The sequence below is a fragment of the Eublepharis macularius genome, chromosome 7, assembly GCF_028583425.1.
Source record: "Eublepharis macularius isolate TG4126 chromosome 7, MPM_Emac_v1.0, whole genome shotgun sequence".
Taxonomy (NCBI): domain Eukaryota; kingdom Metazoa; phylum Chordata; class Lepidosauria; order Squamata; family Eublepharidae; genus Eublepharis; species Eublepharis macularius.
In genome coordinates, this window is record NC_072796.1 from 139,718,553 (window position 1) to 139,734,244 (window position 15,692).

The following is a 15,692-nucleotide window of genomic DNA, read 5'->3' on the forward strand; positions in this document are numbered from 1 at the left end:
GGCTCTCTGCCAATTTCCTTTCACTTTGGACCCTCCCCGTGCCCCATTCCAGTCCGCTCCCAAGGTTCCTCCAGCCCTTTGTGGAGGAGCGCAGCAGGTTGTGGGAGGGAGGGGAAAGGTGGAGGGATCCAGTCTGTGGACTGCACAGCAGATAAAAGGATCCCGATAACTGGCCGTCCCAAACTAAATTCCTTTTCCGGAGCTCAGTTGAGGAGCAAAGAGCTCGGGGCGAGAAGCTGCAGAGAGAAGGTTCCTTTGCCCTCATTTTGCTCCCTTCCTGCCCTCCCTCTCATGATCTGCCCAGGCTCACAGAATCAGCATTGCTGCCTGATGACCATCTAGCCTCTGCTTAAACATCTCCAAGGAAGGAGAGCCCACCACCTCCCGAGGAAGCCTCTTCCACTGAGGGACCGCTCGAACAGTCAGGAAGTTCTTCCGAATGTTTAGCTGAAAACTCCTTTGATTTAATTTTAATCCATTTCTTCTAGCCAACCCTGCCTTACGTTGCATCAGGTCATTGAAATAAGATGTTTAACTCTATGATTGTAGCAGTTATGGTAGAGGCGGGAATAATTAACTTCTGCTCTGCCTGAGCTCTGGAGTGGATGTTGCTATTCATTCCTTGCTTGGATAGGGATTGGGAACTCCCTAGAGATGACTCTGTGTATGTACTTCAAGGCCCAACTGCGGGGAAAAAATGTCATAGACATTGCCAGTCTTGGTAGGACACTGTGGCTGTATGCTAATGTGCACACCATGGTGGGCAAGTAGAGCAATACTTGGTGCACAACCATCCCATGGAACAATGGCCAAAGAGAATGGAGGAAACATGCTAATCTCTGCTTTAAAGCTCTCCGCACCTCTACGTGATCTCCAGAGCGCATTAAACTAGAATCACATCACATGACCACAGAATTGCTTTATTGGGAGTTACTCTTGGCCAAGTATTTACATCTAACCCATCTCCAGCTGGTTATCAATTGTGTCAAAGCGTGCCTTGAAAATGAAAACACCATGGGGGGAAATGCTTCTTGTATCTCTCTTTTTTCTTTTCATTTCTTTGCTTGCGTGTGAAATGGTTTTAAAAATATGTTCTCTGTGTTGAATGGCTGTTCTTATCTCGTTACCTGTTTGAGACGTGTTACTCGTTGAGAATTCAGAGGCACCTGAGAAAGCTGTGTCGGTTAAGGTCATCGAGGCGACTGTGTTTCCGCCTGGGTTGCTTGGAGCTTTGTTGGAAAGAAAACAAACTCTATAACCACATCCCACCCACCCCCCAAAAAGAGAGAATAGGTTTGAATATAATTGAATTGAGCAAATTTGGGGGGTGGGGGTGGGATATGATCATAGAGTTCCCCCTTTGCAATGATAAGAAGTAAGATTTGTGAAACAGGAAGAAACTGTTGGGTAAAACATATAGAATGCCCCAAAATGAATACCTTGTCAACCTAACCTAAGCTATGCTGATGTGTATCCAGCCATCCATGAACGCTACAGAACGGGAATTCCCCACTGAAATTTTGATCTTGGGTTTCAGCATGCGGGGGGCCGGGAGGTGAGGGTCTGCAGTGGGGAGACACTGGCAGAAATGGTCTCCCTTTCTTCTGCAAAAAGAAAAGCTATTCCATCAGAGGAACTGCATGGTACAACATATGCCCATCCTCTTTGAATACTGCCTTTGCAGCATTCCCTAGTTCAGCTCAGAATTTTCATGGCTAAAACTGCCTTCTTCATCCATTACTATTACACACCGTTATGATGGTGAGTAAAGTGGGATTTGGGTCTCATCACTTCACTCAACTGAGAATTAAACCCTTCCTCCAGTTCTCTGATGGAAGAAGCTCTTGCCAGAAGGAAGCTTCAGTCTTGACAAAGAGACTACTAAGGTACTAAGGGTGACCTTGGGTCAGTCAGAGCTTCTAGCTGTCTCAGCCCCATCCACCTCACAAGGCGTTTTGTTGTGGGGATAATAATAACATATTTTGTAAACCGCTCTGAGTGGGTGTTAAGACATCCTGAAGGGCGGTATATACATCGAATGTTGTTGTTGTTGTTGTTGTTGCTGTTGTTGTTGTTACAAGCCAGAGTTTCTGAATGATGCCCAATGGCATGTTGTCAATTCTGATAACAATTTCTAATGTAATGTCCTCAAGCCAAAGCTAGTCCTGCCAAAGTCCCATGTAAAAGAAGCCCAGTTTTCCTAGAATATTTACTAAATCCCACAGCTCAAAGGAGAACCATTCAGTCATGTATAGATGTGGGCACGAACCGGGAAAATGGTGGTTTGTTGCGGTACATGGTTCGTAGCATTTCACAAACCACAAACCATGAACCGGCATGAAATTGCCCAGTTCGTGAACCGGTTCATTTGGTTCGTGAATATGTCACTTCTGGGTCAGCAATTCTGCAGAAAGCCCATCCCCCCATTGCCTAGGAAATGGATTGATTGGTGCCTGGATCTCTGCAGTGACAAACTGAAAAATGAACCAAAAAACCAGCCTAAAAATCGTTGTGGTTCATCACGGTTCGTCAGAAATGCCCTCCAACAAACGACTGGTTCGCCAACCACGAGCCAGCATGGTTCGTGATGAACTTTGGTTTGTATTTCGGTTCATGCCCACCTCTAGTCACGAATTATTGTTCTAGCATAATTTAGGTGGGTAGCCATGTTGGTCTGCAGTAGAACAGTTAGGATTTGAATCCAGCGGCACCTTAGAGACCAACAAGATTTTCAGAGCTCCCTTCTTCAGATGTTGTATCTTTAAATCCTGATGTCTTCCCTTGTAACACCTCACCTACCTTTGGCTGGGATATAAAGGCTCAGGGATCTCCATTCCTACTCTTGTCTGAAGAATGGAGCTCTGACTCCTGAAATCTTACACCCTGAAAATCTTGTTGGTCTCTAAGGTGCCACTGGACCCAAATCCTGCTGTTCTGGCATAAATAAAGTTTGAAACCGAGATAGGCATATTTATTTATTTTAAAAACATTGGCACATATACATAAGAGGAAAACGGTTAAACTCAGCTTTAAAAGAGCTTGGTCAAAATATCTCACTTGTAAAATCTGTGCTCCCCTGCATGTCTCTGTTCAGATCTCTCTCTCTCCCAATATACAAGATTTTTGGTCCAAAGCTCTTACTTTATAGTCCTGACATCCATTACAACCAGGCAATGTCAATCTGTCTCGACCTTGGCTCTCAGAAGAAATATAATTCAGGGTTTGCACGCTGAACAACAACCGATAATAAAAAAGTAACCCAAATATTAGTCATCTCAAGTCTCACAAGGTGAGAGACTATCAAATCCAAAGGTCATCTGTCACAAAACAACCAAGGCTGGCATCATATAATAGGAATCGACAGTGCAAAATGTGGTTCTCAGTCTAAAGTGTGTATACAGTGTGTTGGATCCAGACTCCATTTTCTAGCGACAGAATGGAACTTTCCTGTCTCCCCCTTGGGGTCACAAACAGCTGCTTCTGGAAGACAGTGGACGCCCCAAGGAATGACATTAGGGGTATCTGCCACAGAGTGGGGGAATCCTTGGAAATTGCTGGTTTAGTCTGAATGAAACTCCACGAATGCCTACAGAAAGCAGTGGCGTAGTGTCCACTAATTGTCTAAACATTGATCATTCCTATGGACATAGAGATAGGTTTTGTGCTTGGAATGATTTTAAAATTTTTCATCCCCGCTGCTTTAACTCAATAATCCTTATTTCTATTTTGCATCTGAGAGCTGAACCTGGGACATTTTTGTTTTCATATTTTTTCACATCATTTGTATGCTGATAAATCAACATACTATGATACATATAATCCACCCCCCTGGGGAATGTAGTAGAATAGGACCAAGGAGACTCAGATTTGAATTCGGGGCTGTCACCACACGGCTTACCTTGTTCTGGAAAACAGCGAAATCTTGCGCAAAATCTCATGAGATGATGCTGTTATCACGACTTCTCTAACAGCGTCTTCTCGCGCGATTTTGCACGATAACAGCGTCTTCTTGCACGATTTCATACGAGATTTCACTGTTTTCCGGAACAAGGTAAGCCGTGTGGAAATGGCCCTGCTCTGCTCCATGGAAGCTCACTGGGTGACCTTGGCTAATCACTCGCGCTCTGCCTAACCTATCTCACATGGTTGCTGTGAGGATAAAACAGAGTCTAGAGGAACCCTCTGCTCCTCCTTGACCCTGTCACAGCAGGCAGGGACCAGGGAAGCTATCTGTAAACTGCCACCACTCTGGTACAGGTTCCCTCAGAAGGGGCCAGAGCACAAAACCAACCCCTTTTGTTTACTCATTCCCAGTAGGTTTTATTTATTATGTGACCGCATGAGGCATGAGGAGGACCTAGGCAGAATAATAAACAACTTTATTAAAAAAAGGTTTAGTAATAACTGGTGTTCAAAACATTGTAAAATAAAGAGAATAGTAAAGGTTGGTGAATGAACAAAATAAGACACCCTAACATGTCTAACTAGACTGTTCCTAGCAGTCTCCTGGTGACTGACTCAACTGTCCCCCCACCTTCTGGATGAGGGATCCCTCCATCTGCAGCAGCCTCTCTTCAGCTCTGCTTCCTAGGAGTGAACACCTTCCCACTGTGGCAAGGACTTTAATCCCTTCTCTCAGGCACCACCCCCCTACTTCTCTATTGGTGCAATTTTTACCACCAAATCACCTCTTAACCAATCACAGGGGTCCAAATTACCTGGGAAATTTAGGCCCTGTAGCCACTCTAGCACAGGCTTCCTCGGAGCCACTAGGCCTCACTACATAGGCCCAGGTTCATTACAGAGCCCATTGGAGGAAGGGCAGTATACACAAGCGATGAAGGGAAATGATATCAAGGTAGTCAGGATATATATAAATACCATATAAATTTTATATAGAAATGTACAACATACATACAGAAGCTAAAGTTCAAAACCAAGGACAAAGACATAGGACAGATATATCTAATAATAACATCAACAACATTTGATTTATATACCGCCCTTCAGGACAACTTAATGCCCACTCAGAGCGGTTTACAAAGTATGTTATTTTTATCCCCACAACAATAATCACCCTGTGAGGAGGGTGGGGCTGAGAGAGCTCTGAGAGAGCTGTGACTGACTCAAGATTACCCAGCTGGCCTCAAATGGAGGAGTGGGGTTCTCCAGATTAGAGTCCCGCACTCCTAACCACTACACCAAAGTGGTTCTCAAATCTAAAAACAAACCCTAGTGGAAAAACTCTCCCATTCCAACTCTGTGCAGAAAGGAAGAATCAATATGTGGAGGCTAAGGGTAGGATCAGCGGGCACAATTCCATTCTACCCTCTGCGAATGTGTGGCCCGCAGCCGAAGTCAGGGTCTGGAAGCACCACATCATTGAAATGGTATCGGAAAAATTATCTGACAAAGGGAGCGTTGACTCTTGAAAGCTTATACCCTGGAAATCTTCAAGATGGGTAGCCTTGTTAGTCTGTTTGTAGCAGTAGAAAACAGCAAGAATCAAGTAGCACCTTAAGACTAACAAAATTTGTGAGCTTTTGTGAGTCACAGAAGAAATCCGAAGAAGTGTGCTGTGACTCACAGACGCTCATACCCCACCACAAATTGTGTTGGTCTTATAGGGGCTACGGGACTCCTGGAAATCGTGTTGCTTTTTAAGGTGCTACCAGACTCAAATCTTACCATTGAATTGGGGAATGGCTCTGGAGGGTTGATTTGTGGTGTCACAACCCAAGAAACCTACAGGAGTTGGTTAGCCTATTTTCTTTTCCAACATAGTTCCATCCAATCGTAGCAATGCTGACACAGATCTTGACCTTTTGAAGGGGATGGGCGGTGGCTTTGGGTTCTCCTACACCCCAAATGGCATAGCTAAGAGTGTTTATCCCCCTGCCCCCATTATTTTCCTTCTCTTCTCAAGCTCTGGGTGTCAGTTGGGATTTCATTTGTTTCTGGACTCCCTTTATTCTTTTCCAAAATTTGGTTAAATATTCTCGTCCCCTTCCTACCCACCTTTTTTGTTTCCCCACTCCCTTTCCTTTGTGTTCATGAGCGAAGTGTTTTATTTCGTTTCAGTCTTTTAATTTCAATTGCAGTCAGATGGCAGTGCCTCTTTACGGCATCACGCTCAAATGTTCCAAGTGTGGAGTGGTTTCTTCCGCTGACGTTTCGGCCACAGCCACCAGTAATGCCATGTTAGTTCCTCTAATTTCAACTTCTTTTCTTTCTCCCTTTTGTTATTTCTCTCTCTTTTTAAATTTCAATTCTCCTCTTTCATTCTTCCTTTCCACGCCTGCTTTGGTTTTTCTCCCCCCCCCTCCACCCAAGCTCTTCTTCCTCTCTTGTTCTCCTTGGGCCATGTTAAAAGGACTAGACTTCCTAAGATATCCTACCACTTCAAATTTTAGACCTTCCCCCATCCTACTATGGAAATTTAAGATAGCTGCTTCATCATTAAGGGCTTGGATAGTCCCATTGAAGATGGTGGGGATATTCAAGTTTCCTTGAGTGTGTGTACTGTGTGTGTGTAAGAGAGAGAGACATTACAGCTGACTTACAGCGACCCATCATTGGATTTCAAGACGAAACAGAGATGGTTTGTTATTGCCTGTCTTTGTGGAGCAACCGGACTTCCTTGGTGGTCCCCCATCCATGTCCTAAGCTTGGACAACCTTGTGTAGCTTCCAAGATCTGACAAGATCAGACTAACCTGGGCCACCCAGGTCAGGGCTCAGGTTTCCTTACTATATCTTATAAATAGTTTGAATATAATATTTTAGTATCTACTTAACATGAGTACCATGCTAAAGAATCAAATAAGTGGGATGGTGTTGCCAATTTATCTACATTGGTGTGCTCGTATTACATATATTCCATATTCTTACAAAGAACAGAGAAGGATCCAACATTTACATAAAAGGGGGGGGGCACAGGGGACGGTAGCAGATCCTTCCCCCTTTCTGTCCGCATGGTCTGTCACCCAAGGCTCTTCCTCTAAGCCAGCAAGATCATTTCTGTAATAGTGAGGATGGAAGAAGAGTGTGTGGGTCAATGTGCATTAAGAAGGAAAGACGAGGATCTGGGAGGGGTCAACTCTTGGTATAACAATTTGACCCTCCTCCCCCTTTATAAAATAGTAACACTCACGCATGAATTCGGTCACCACTGTTATGTCCAGGTCAACCCTGAGATGTCTCTGATCAGACACTTCCTTTGGTTCATCCACCTGCCATTTCAAGAGACGGCTCTTTCCAGGACAGTCTTAGAAAATGGTTTGTGGACTCTAAATCCAGTCCATCACGATTGCCGGTGGAATTCAGGCAGCTAGACTTCAGCCTGGAACCCAACAGTAGGGTCATCAGGAGCACTGTTTTTTCCCAGACAGATGGCAAATGGCTGGTTTTGATCTGTCAGGTCCTAAACGACTCATACCTTAGACTACCATCTTCTCCACGAGTCTTGTTGCACAGAGAGGTCATTTTGGTGGCTGCCCCGCTGTCTTGCAAATGTCCCGCTGTCTTGCAAAGGCCATCTTTGATTCCAGAAGTATTGACTGTTGGTTGTTTGAGTTAAGCGTGAAAGGATCTGTGATTTCAGATGTCGTTGTCAGGAGACGAGCAGTGCTATCCCAAGCAGAGTCTGTTGAAGTCAATGGGCTTAGAAAGGTGTGACTCAATTTGGGATTGCCCTGCCAGGCTTGCTTCTTGGAATATGGATTTGGATCTGTTTCTGTGAATGAAAGGGGTGAGAAATTTCTATTCCATTGTTGAAAATACCTTGCATTAATGGAAACTAGTTTTTAGATCCCTCCCTCAAAAAACCCTGAGTTTTTCACCAGGCTAACCTAAGTTCTGTATTGATGATCTAGAGCACACCTGTGATGACAGAGAATAAGTTTGGATATCCTTGTCTATTTCGACTTCTGTCAGTCACAAAGAGAGTCACACAGCTATGCATGGCACTGAAATGGCTGTACTAACTCATTCTGGCATCAGCCTTACCAACTGGCATCAGGGCAACATTTTGTAACCAACAGAGATGGGCAAAAACTGGAATATGAACCAAAGTTCATCATCAGCGGTTTGTCAGAGCCCACCACAAACTTTAGGCCAGTTTGTTTGGTTCGTTTTTCAGTTTGTCACTTCAGACAGCCTGGCGCCAATCAATCACTTTCCTAGGCAACGGGGGGATGGGCTTTCTACAGACCTTCTGCTGCCCTGGAAATGAGTTTTTCATGAACCGACAAATTGGTTCGCAAACCGGGGCAATTTGTGAAAGTTCGTGTTTCGTGAAACGCGACGAACCATAAACCACAGAATTTTCCCATTTAGTGCCAATCTCTAGTAACCAACAAGGGTCTCCGGATGTAGGATGAGGAGATGATCACACAATGAGTACCCCAGACAGCAATCTCATGCTATGTTAACTACCAGGGGGTTAGAGAGAGGCAGGGCACATTTATGGCATGAGGCTGCATTTTAGCTTGTGAGCCATGGTATGTCCTCAGCAAAATCTCTTCTGGAACCTTTGCAGGCATCTTGAGCAGCATATGGTGGAGCATCCCACCCGAACCCTACTGCACCCCTTTACTTCAACACTGCAAAGACTGTCCTCTCCCTGCATCTCAGATTTACAGGATGCCAACAACCTCTTCTTTACCACCTTGCATTCTTGCTCTTTGTATCCCTTTGCCAAATCCTACTGCTGCTTACATTTCAGCATGTTACGCTTCCACCTTTTCCTCTCTGTGCCTTCCGCTTAAACACTTTGCTGTTTGTCTAGGGAATTCAAACTTCCCTCTTTCTGGCCCGCCTTCTTCTGATAAATCCATCTTCTATTCCTCTGATCCCCCTTCTCTGGGTTATTTTCATTAGCGTTCCTTAAAAGCTTTCCATCTCTCTGTGTCTGTGTTAACGTCTTTCCCTTTTTGCAGCTATGCCTATCCCGCCCAACCTTCTTTCCTGTAAGCTACTCTACTCTCTCCCCCTTTCCCATGCCATTTCCAGTCCTTCTCTGCTTTCTAGATAAATCAACAAGATGGGTGGTTGTGACACCATTCTCCCTCTCTCGATCCCCACTAATAAAGAAGTTCCTGTAACCTCATTTCTGAAGAGTTTATGTAGGGCAATGAGTTTACATATGGTCTAGGACATATAAGCAAACCACAAAAGAGGAGAACTTGAATTTCTGCTTAAGCCACACAGCCTGTCCCAGCAACATCCTGCTAGTTTCTCTTCCTAGTGATGTGAACGTGCATGGTTAGTGATGTCATCAAATGTTATCAGTGGGATCGCAAACTAAGAAAATGAGGAAGAGTACCTGAGACAGGGCATGGTGTGTTGTGTAATTCAAAGTCTTGCAGAGAGAACCAGCATTAATTTTTGCAGCAGCCCTTCTCTCCAGGGTACGCAAGCATGAATGCCTCTGCCATCTAGTGACCCAATACAAAATGGCGTCATAGCTTCACAGCTGAAACAATGCCTCTCCTCCTTGCATGGAATCTACCTGTGCTGCTGTTTCATCAATCTCTCTCCTTTACCCTCCCCCCTCCCCATATGTCATTTCTGATCACTTTTTGGTTGGGCTGGGCTGGGGTTCTGTTCTCCCCACCCTGCGCTTGTCCTTAAGTCGATTTTATTAATGTCATGTTGCAAAGGGTGACTTCGTCGGGGCTGTCCGTTAGCCAATGTGTTATGTTGAATCGAGGGGGAAGGAGGGTGGGCATGCCTTGATTGGGGAGAGGGTGGGGTGGTGGAAGACTGTATTTTCTTGTCATTTATAACAGTTAGGTAGCCTGTTTGGAGAATGGTCATCTCTTATCCAAAAAGGAGTCTACATCCTTAGTGCTTTACATGAATGTTGGAAGCATAAATCTGCCTTTGACACCTTCCCGGCTGATTCTCCCTGCCATGGAGAGAAGTGCCCTATGTGTGTGTGAATGGTACAGAAATGCCCCCATTTGCTTCTGGCCATTCCCTATGGAGATATGCTCTTTAATTGGTTCACGCAGTGCTGGCAAGATTGAGAGTGTCTTTCCACTTCCTTAGGATGAAACAACTCAGTTTATTTCTTAAAAAGAAGGTGCTAAAAGCCAATTCATTTATCACCCATGAGCCCTGATTTGCAAGCACATGAGATAAGAGGCACATCAGCTATCTCCATGAGCAAGTATTCCCCCACCCACAATGCACTCTTGCTTATGGAAGTTGCATCTTGCTCAAGTAATCTTGTCCAATTTTTATTTTTATTTGTTTATTTGATCTTATTTGTATTCCGCCCTCCCCACGAGCAGGCTCAGGGTGGATAACAGCATTAAGAACATTTAAAACATTCCATATAAAACATTTAAAAGCATCATACAAAAATATAAAAAATAGCACTCTTTTTCCAGATGGCAGCAATACAATTGCCCATATATGTAGCCCACTCCCCTGAGAAGTTATTTCTGCAAATTAAGATTAAGTCATAAAGTACAGAACAGTTTCAAAAGCAGATTCTCAAGTCCAATTCCCTCCATAAGCAGGTTTTATTTAGTTGTCATCTGTAAAAATCTATATACAAAAAACAGGATGGCAAGAAAGAGCAAACACAATTTTGGGCTTACACCATTGCATAACTGGTGAACTAAAGTTTTGAGCTCCTGGACACGAATCATCATTGGATACCTCATTTTGAACTGGATCACCTTGAAGTGATTGGGAAAAATCACAGAGTCGCTAAGAGGCTTTCTTCCACTCTCCTTTTCTTTTCATAAACAAGTCCAGTACTGCCCCTAGAGAATCCAAGTTCATTATTAGTATTTTGCACCAATGGCATGAAATTTGGATAATTTTTGAAGTGCAATTGACCCATTTGCTAACTGGCACAGTATCGAATAGAAAAAAGTTGTAAACAGCCACATTGCCCCATGCAAAATGTAAAAAACAAGAATATAATCCATGTAATATTTTTTTTATTATGTACATACATGCTATCAAGTCACAACCGACTTATGGTGATGCCAGCAAGGGGCTTTCAAGGCAAGTGAGAAGTAGAGGTGGTTTGCCATTGCCTCCTTCTATAGAGTCTTCCTTGATGGTCACCCATGCATGTATTGACCCTTCTTAGCTTCTGAGGTCTGATGTGATCGGGCTATACCATCCTGCCTTCCCTCTAAATAATATCTTTTATTACAACCAACCAAATTGACCCAAATCTATGATATCTAGAAAAAACAAATCTCCTAAAAAGCATGCCCGAGTGCTCTTAACTCAGAATTGAATTTGCAAGTAGAGATGGGCACGAACTGAAATATGAACAAAAGTTTGTGACGAACCAGGCTGGTTTGTGGTTCACACAAACCGGCAGTTCGTTAGAGCCCATTTCTGACAAACCACCACGGACTTTACAGTGGTTCGTTTAGTTCGGTTTTTGGTTCGTCACTGCAGACAGCCTGGCGCCAATCAATCAGTTTCCTAGGCAACGGGATGGACTTCCTGCAGACCTTCTGCTGACCCAGAAGTGGCCTTGTGCTGACCTGGAAGTGACAATTTGCTGACCTGGATGGGACGTCACGAACCAAACAAACCAGTTTGCGAACTGGGGGCAGGTTCGTGAAAGTTCATGGTTCATGGTTCATGAAATGCGACGAACCACGAACCACACAGTTCTTTTTTTCAGTTCATGCCCATCTCTTATTTGCAAAGCATGGCAGGTACAAAGGAGATAATTTTTCTACTCCTAAGGAATATTAAGAACAAACCGGGAGTTTTCAGGAAGCTCAAAGAGACCTAACAATCTCAACAATCTTTACTGTTGGTCCTTGGATCTTTTTTTTTCTTACTGCATACCATTATCCCCACATTTTCTTTGCTTAACCCACAGTTATAAAGCACATTAGGCCAAGGATGGATGCGGCAGCCCTCCCAGTTTCCTCTCTACACACCCACATTTTTTAAAAAAAAGAAATGTATGACTGCTTTGCTAGTCATGATATCATCAGCCTCTTTGACACCCCAAAATGCTGGTCTACAGTCATCATCGCGTGGCTGGGTTGGAAACATTTTGGATCATTCTGTATGTACCAGAAGTTATTTGCATGTTAGGGGAATAGTACTCTACTGCAAATTATAAATTCCCCTACTACCACTTACCAAAATATATCCCAGAACTCCAATCACAGTGATACAAGGAAATATGAGTTTTATTATTCTCAAATAAAGTTCAGACACGTATTGCCTCTTTCTGGCACATATGTATGAAGAATAGTTACAAGAGAGAAACTTAGCACCAATTGTTCACAAAATAAAAGATCAAAACGGTTAATACAAATATCCCTTCAGAATGACATATTTCCCAGAATGCATGGCACCTGATAGCCTGACCTGGATAGCCCAGGTGAGCCTGATCTCATCAGATCTCAGAAGATAAGCAAGGTCAGCCTTGGTTAGTATTTGGATGGGAGACCTCCAAGGAAGACCAGGGTTGCAGAGGCAGGCAATGGCAAACCACCTCTGTTAGTCTCTTGCTTTGAAAACCCCACCAGGGGTCGCCCTAAGTCAGCTATGACTTGAGGGCACTCTCCACCACCACTTTCCATGGCAAACACTGCAAAAGCTGGAGCCATATTTTTGTTATACTTCTGGCAAGAAGCTCACCCAAGGTTAAATCTTAATCATAAAAACCAAAACAAAAGGATGTTTACACTTTGCTCCAAGACCCTTCTCACCTACCCTGAGACCTTTCTGAGCTGCAGTTAATCTCGGGAGGAAGAATTAGACACTAGAGCAAGGGGACCTTATGCGTCTGTGTGCTTTTAGCTTGGGTGTATGCTCATAATGAGATTTTTGTAAAGAGGTCTAAAGAATCCTTTAACACATGTCACATGGAATCAGGACAGGAGGCTCATGGGCAGAAATACATGGACCGGGCATAGCACTGCAGCCGGAGGAAATTCAACAACGATCTCTTCTCTTCCATCTCACAGGGCATCCCTCTGGAGCTCCTGCGTGGTCCTCCCTCTCCTAGCCTTGACATGGATGTCGGCAGTGCTGGCCATCACAGACCGCCGGTCGGCCCTCTTCCAGATCCTCTTTGCAGTCTTTGACTCCTTAGAGGGCTTTGTTATTGTGATGGTTCATTGCATCCTGCGGAGAGAGGTGGGCACCCTGAGGGTTTATAGGTAAAAACTCAGCAGAGATAGATTAATAATAATTCTTGCAATTACTTAAGAAGAAACTGTAGCCCTGTTCACAAGTTATAGCGAATGCCCGTAAAATCCTTGTGCAGTTTAGACTTGATTTTGACGTATGCGTGTGTCGAGTTCCATTCTCATGTTCCATTCAGTGCATGTACAGCTGAATGTGTGACTTAAATCCCACATTTATACAGGTAGTGGTCCTTGCTTTCATTTCTAAAGTGAATGCATGTTCGCTCTATCTTACGAACAGATGTACACACATCCATGCAGAATGTACATGCGTTCACTGTAACATGTGAACAGGACTTAGTGTTTTACTTTCTTAAAAGCTTAAAGCCGCTGGGTGGGGAAGTGATCTTAATATCTGTTCGCCACAATATCCTGATGGGTGTAACGCTCTAGAGTTTATGGCTCACGCTCTTTTGTTATTACCTTTCCTGCTTTTAAACTTGCTGGTGCCTTCTGTTGGCATGTAATTTAATTTATTTTACATATTAATTCCCCACCTTTCTTCTTGAGAAATGGGAAGCCAAGCTGTATAACCACAGCTGAGTTGTGGACTGCATGATTTTGAATACAGAAAAAAAAAGAAATTACCATATTTTAATTCATTAATTTAATGAACTTGGTCTCCTTGTTGTTTTCTCTCTTTAAGAGGGTGAACTGTGGGGAGCAGTTACTACTTTTGGAGATGTGCATAAATGGCAAAAAAACAATCTAAGTATCTTTCTACATGAGACATCTTACACGGGGATGCTCAAGTGTAGGGAAACACAACGTTAGCTGGGAAGTGTAGTTTAAAAAGATTCCACCTCTCTATACAAGGGTAGTTTAAAAAGACAGAGTCTGCAGAGATCACCCCTCAGAGGGTTTGTTAATTTCATCTTCGCCTCCGGGAAGGCTAAGTCAATTTCACCTTCCCTTCGAGGAGGCAAAAATGAAAATAACAAACCCTCTGAGGAGTGATCTCTGCTGGCTCTGTGTAAAGAAGTGAAATTGACAGAGCCTTAAAACTACACTTCCCAGCTAACATTGTGTCTCCCTATACTTGAATGTCCCTGTGTAAGATATCTCATGTAGAGAGACTCTAACTTTGATATCAAGGGGAATGACTCTGCATAGAATTGCAAAGTTAATAACGCTGGTTAGCTTGATCTGTTTTCTTCGTAGCATTCTTCTCTTCACACTAGTGATTTTTTTTGCCTGCCTTTGTTTAAATAGTTGGTTTTAATGATTGTAGGTTTTAATTTATTGTATGATTGTATGTTTGACCCAGTGCCCAAACTATATGCCAACTTCAGTTTACTCAACCTGCTATGTCCATCCTTTTCTGCCTTATGTGACGTCCTTCCCTAGGTACAAGATGCCGTCAAATGTCGAGTTGTGGACCGCCAAGAAGAAGGAAATGGCGATTCTGGGGGGTCATTTCAGAATGGACACGCTCAGCTAATGGTAGGCTGAAGTGCCTCTGACTCCAAAGGCATCTTAAAGGTTATGGGAACCCTCTCTTTACTCTGCCCCCCCCCCAGCTTCTGAAACACGAATCCCAGAGAGGAAAGCACACACCATCTGCAACAAACAGCCCAACAAACTTTTGGTTGACCCACTTTGAGCCCTATGGCACCTTAAAGACCAACAAGATTTTCAGGATATAGGGATTCGGTTTCGTTTTCTCAGCCATGCCGGACGCTCCTCTCGGCTGGTCTGGGAGGAAACGACCGGGCACCCTGACCGGGCGGCTGACCCGCAAGGATTAGCCCCCAGGACTCCCAGGGAGGGAGCCAGGGTCCGGGACGCGGCGGGAAGAACTCCCCGAAATCAATGCGGGGGGGGAATTGCCCGTTTGTCCCTATGGAGGCCGGCAGATGTGCGCGGCGCCTCGAGTGCCGCCGGGCAACGAGAAACGGCAAGTAAAAGAAACAGGCGGAAGCCTGTAAACAAGCGAATCCCTTCTGTTCTACAAGCGTTTGTGAAGGAGAGGTTGATCTGAAGAAGACTCGCTCTTCCCCTTCGTTGAGTTCCAGAATTTTGTTGGCGCCCCCCCCCCCCCAAATGGCAGCAAAGAGGCAAAGTCCCGCTCTCGGTAAGTCAATCTCGGCTACCTTGCAGAAGGGGGAGTCGCTCGAAGAGTTGGTACGCAGGGCGGTGGTGGAAGCTATAAAACCCTTTGTTGACAAGCTGAACGAAACTGATCAAAGGGTGGGCTTAATTGAAAGCGAGGTGAAAACCATTAAGGCAGCAGCGGGGGGGGCAGAAAAGTCTGCTCTGGAAAGTGCGTCACTTGTGAAGGCTACAAAAAAGGACCTGAAGTTGGTGGAGAACCAGCTGATCGGGCTACAGGTGGAACGAACGCAGACAATTTTGCGTCTCCAAAACGTGAAAGAGGAGGAAAATGAGGATCTGTGGGATTTGGTCTCGGAATTACTGGCAACACCCGCGAGGACGACTAAAGAAGAGGTTAAAAGCGCCATTTTGGAGGTCCGTCGGGCTTCTTCAAAATATGCAACAA

The 15,692-nt window shown here is 44.3% G+C and overlaps 1 protein-coding gene across 1 annotated transcript in view; it reads left to right on the forward strand.

Annotated features, from left to right (window-relative positions):
* ADGRB1 (adhesion G protein-coupled receptor B1) overlaps positions 1-15,692 on the forward strand; it is a 357,612-nt gene that overhangs the window by 309,055 nt on the left and 32,865 nt on the right. The window contains exons 27-28 of the mRNA XM_054985938.1: positions 12,971-13,142; positions 14,540-14,635. Of these exons, the coding sequence (XP_054841913.1) occupies positions 12,971-13,142; positions 14,540-14,635 (268 nt within the window). The remainder of the gene's footprint in view (positions 1-12,970; positions 13,143-14,539; positions 14,636-15,692) is intronic.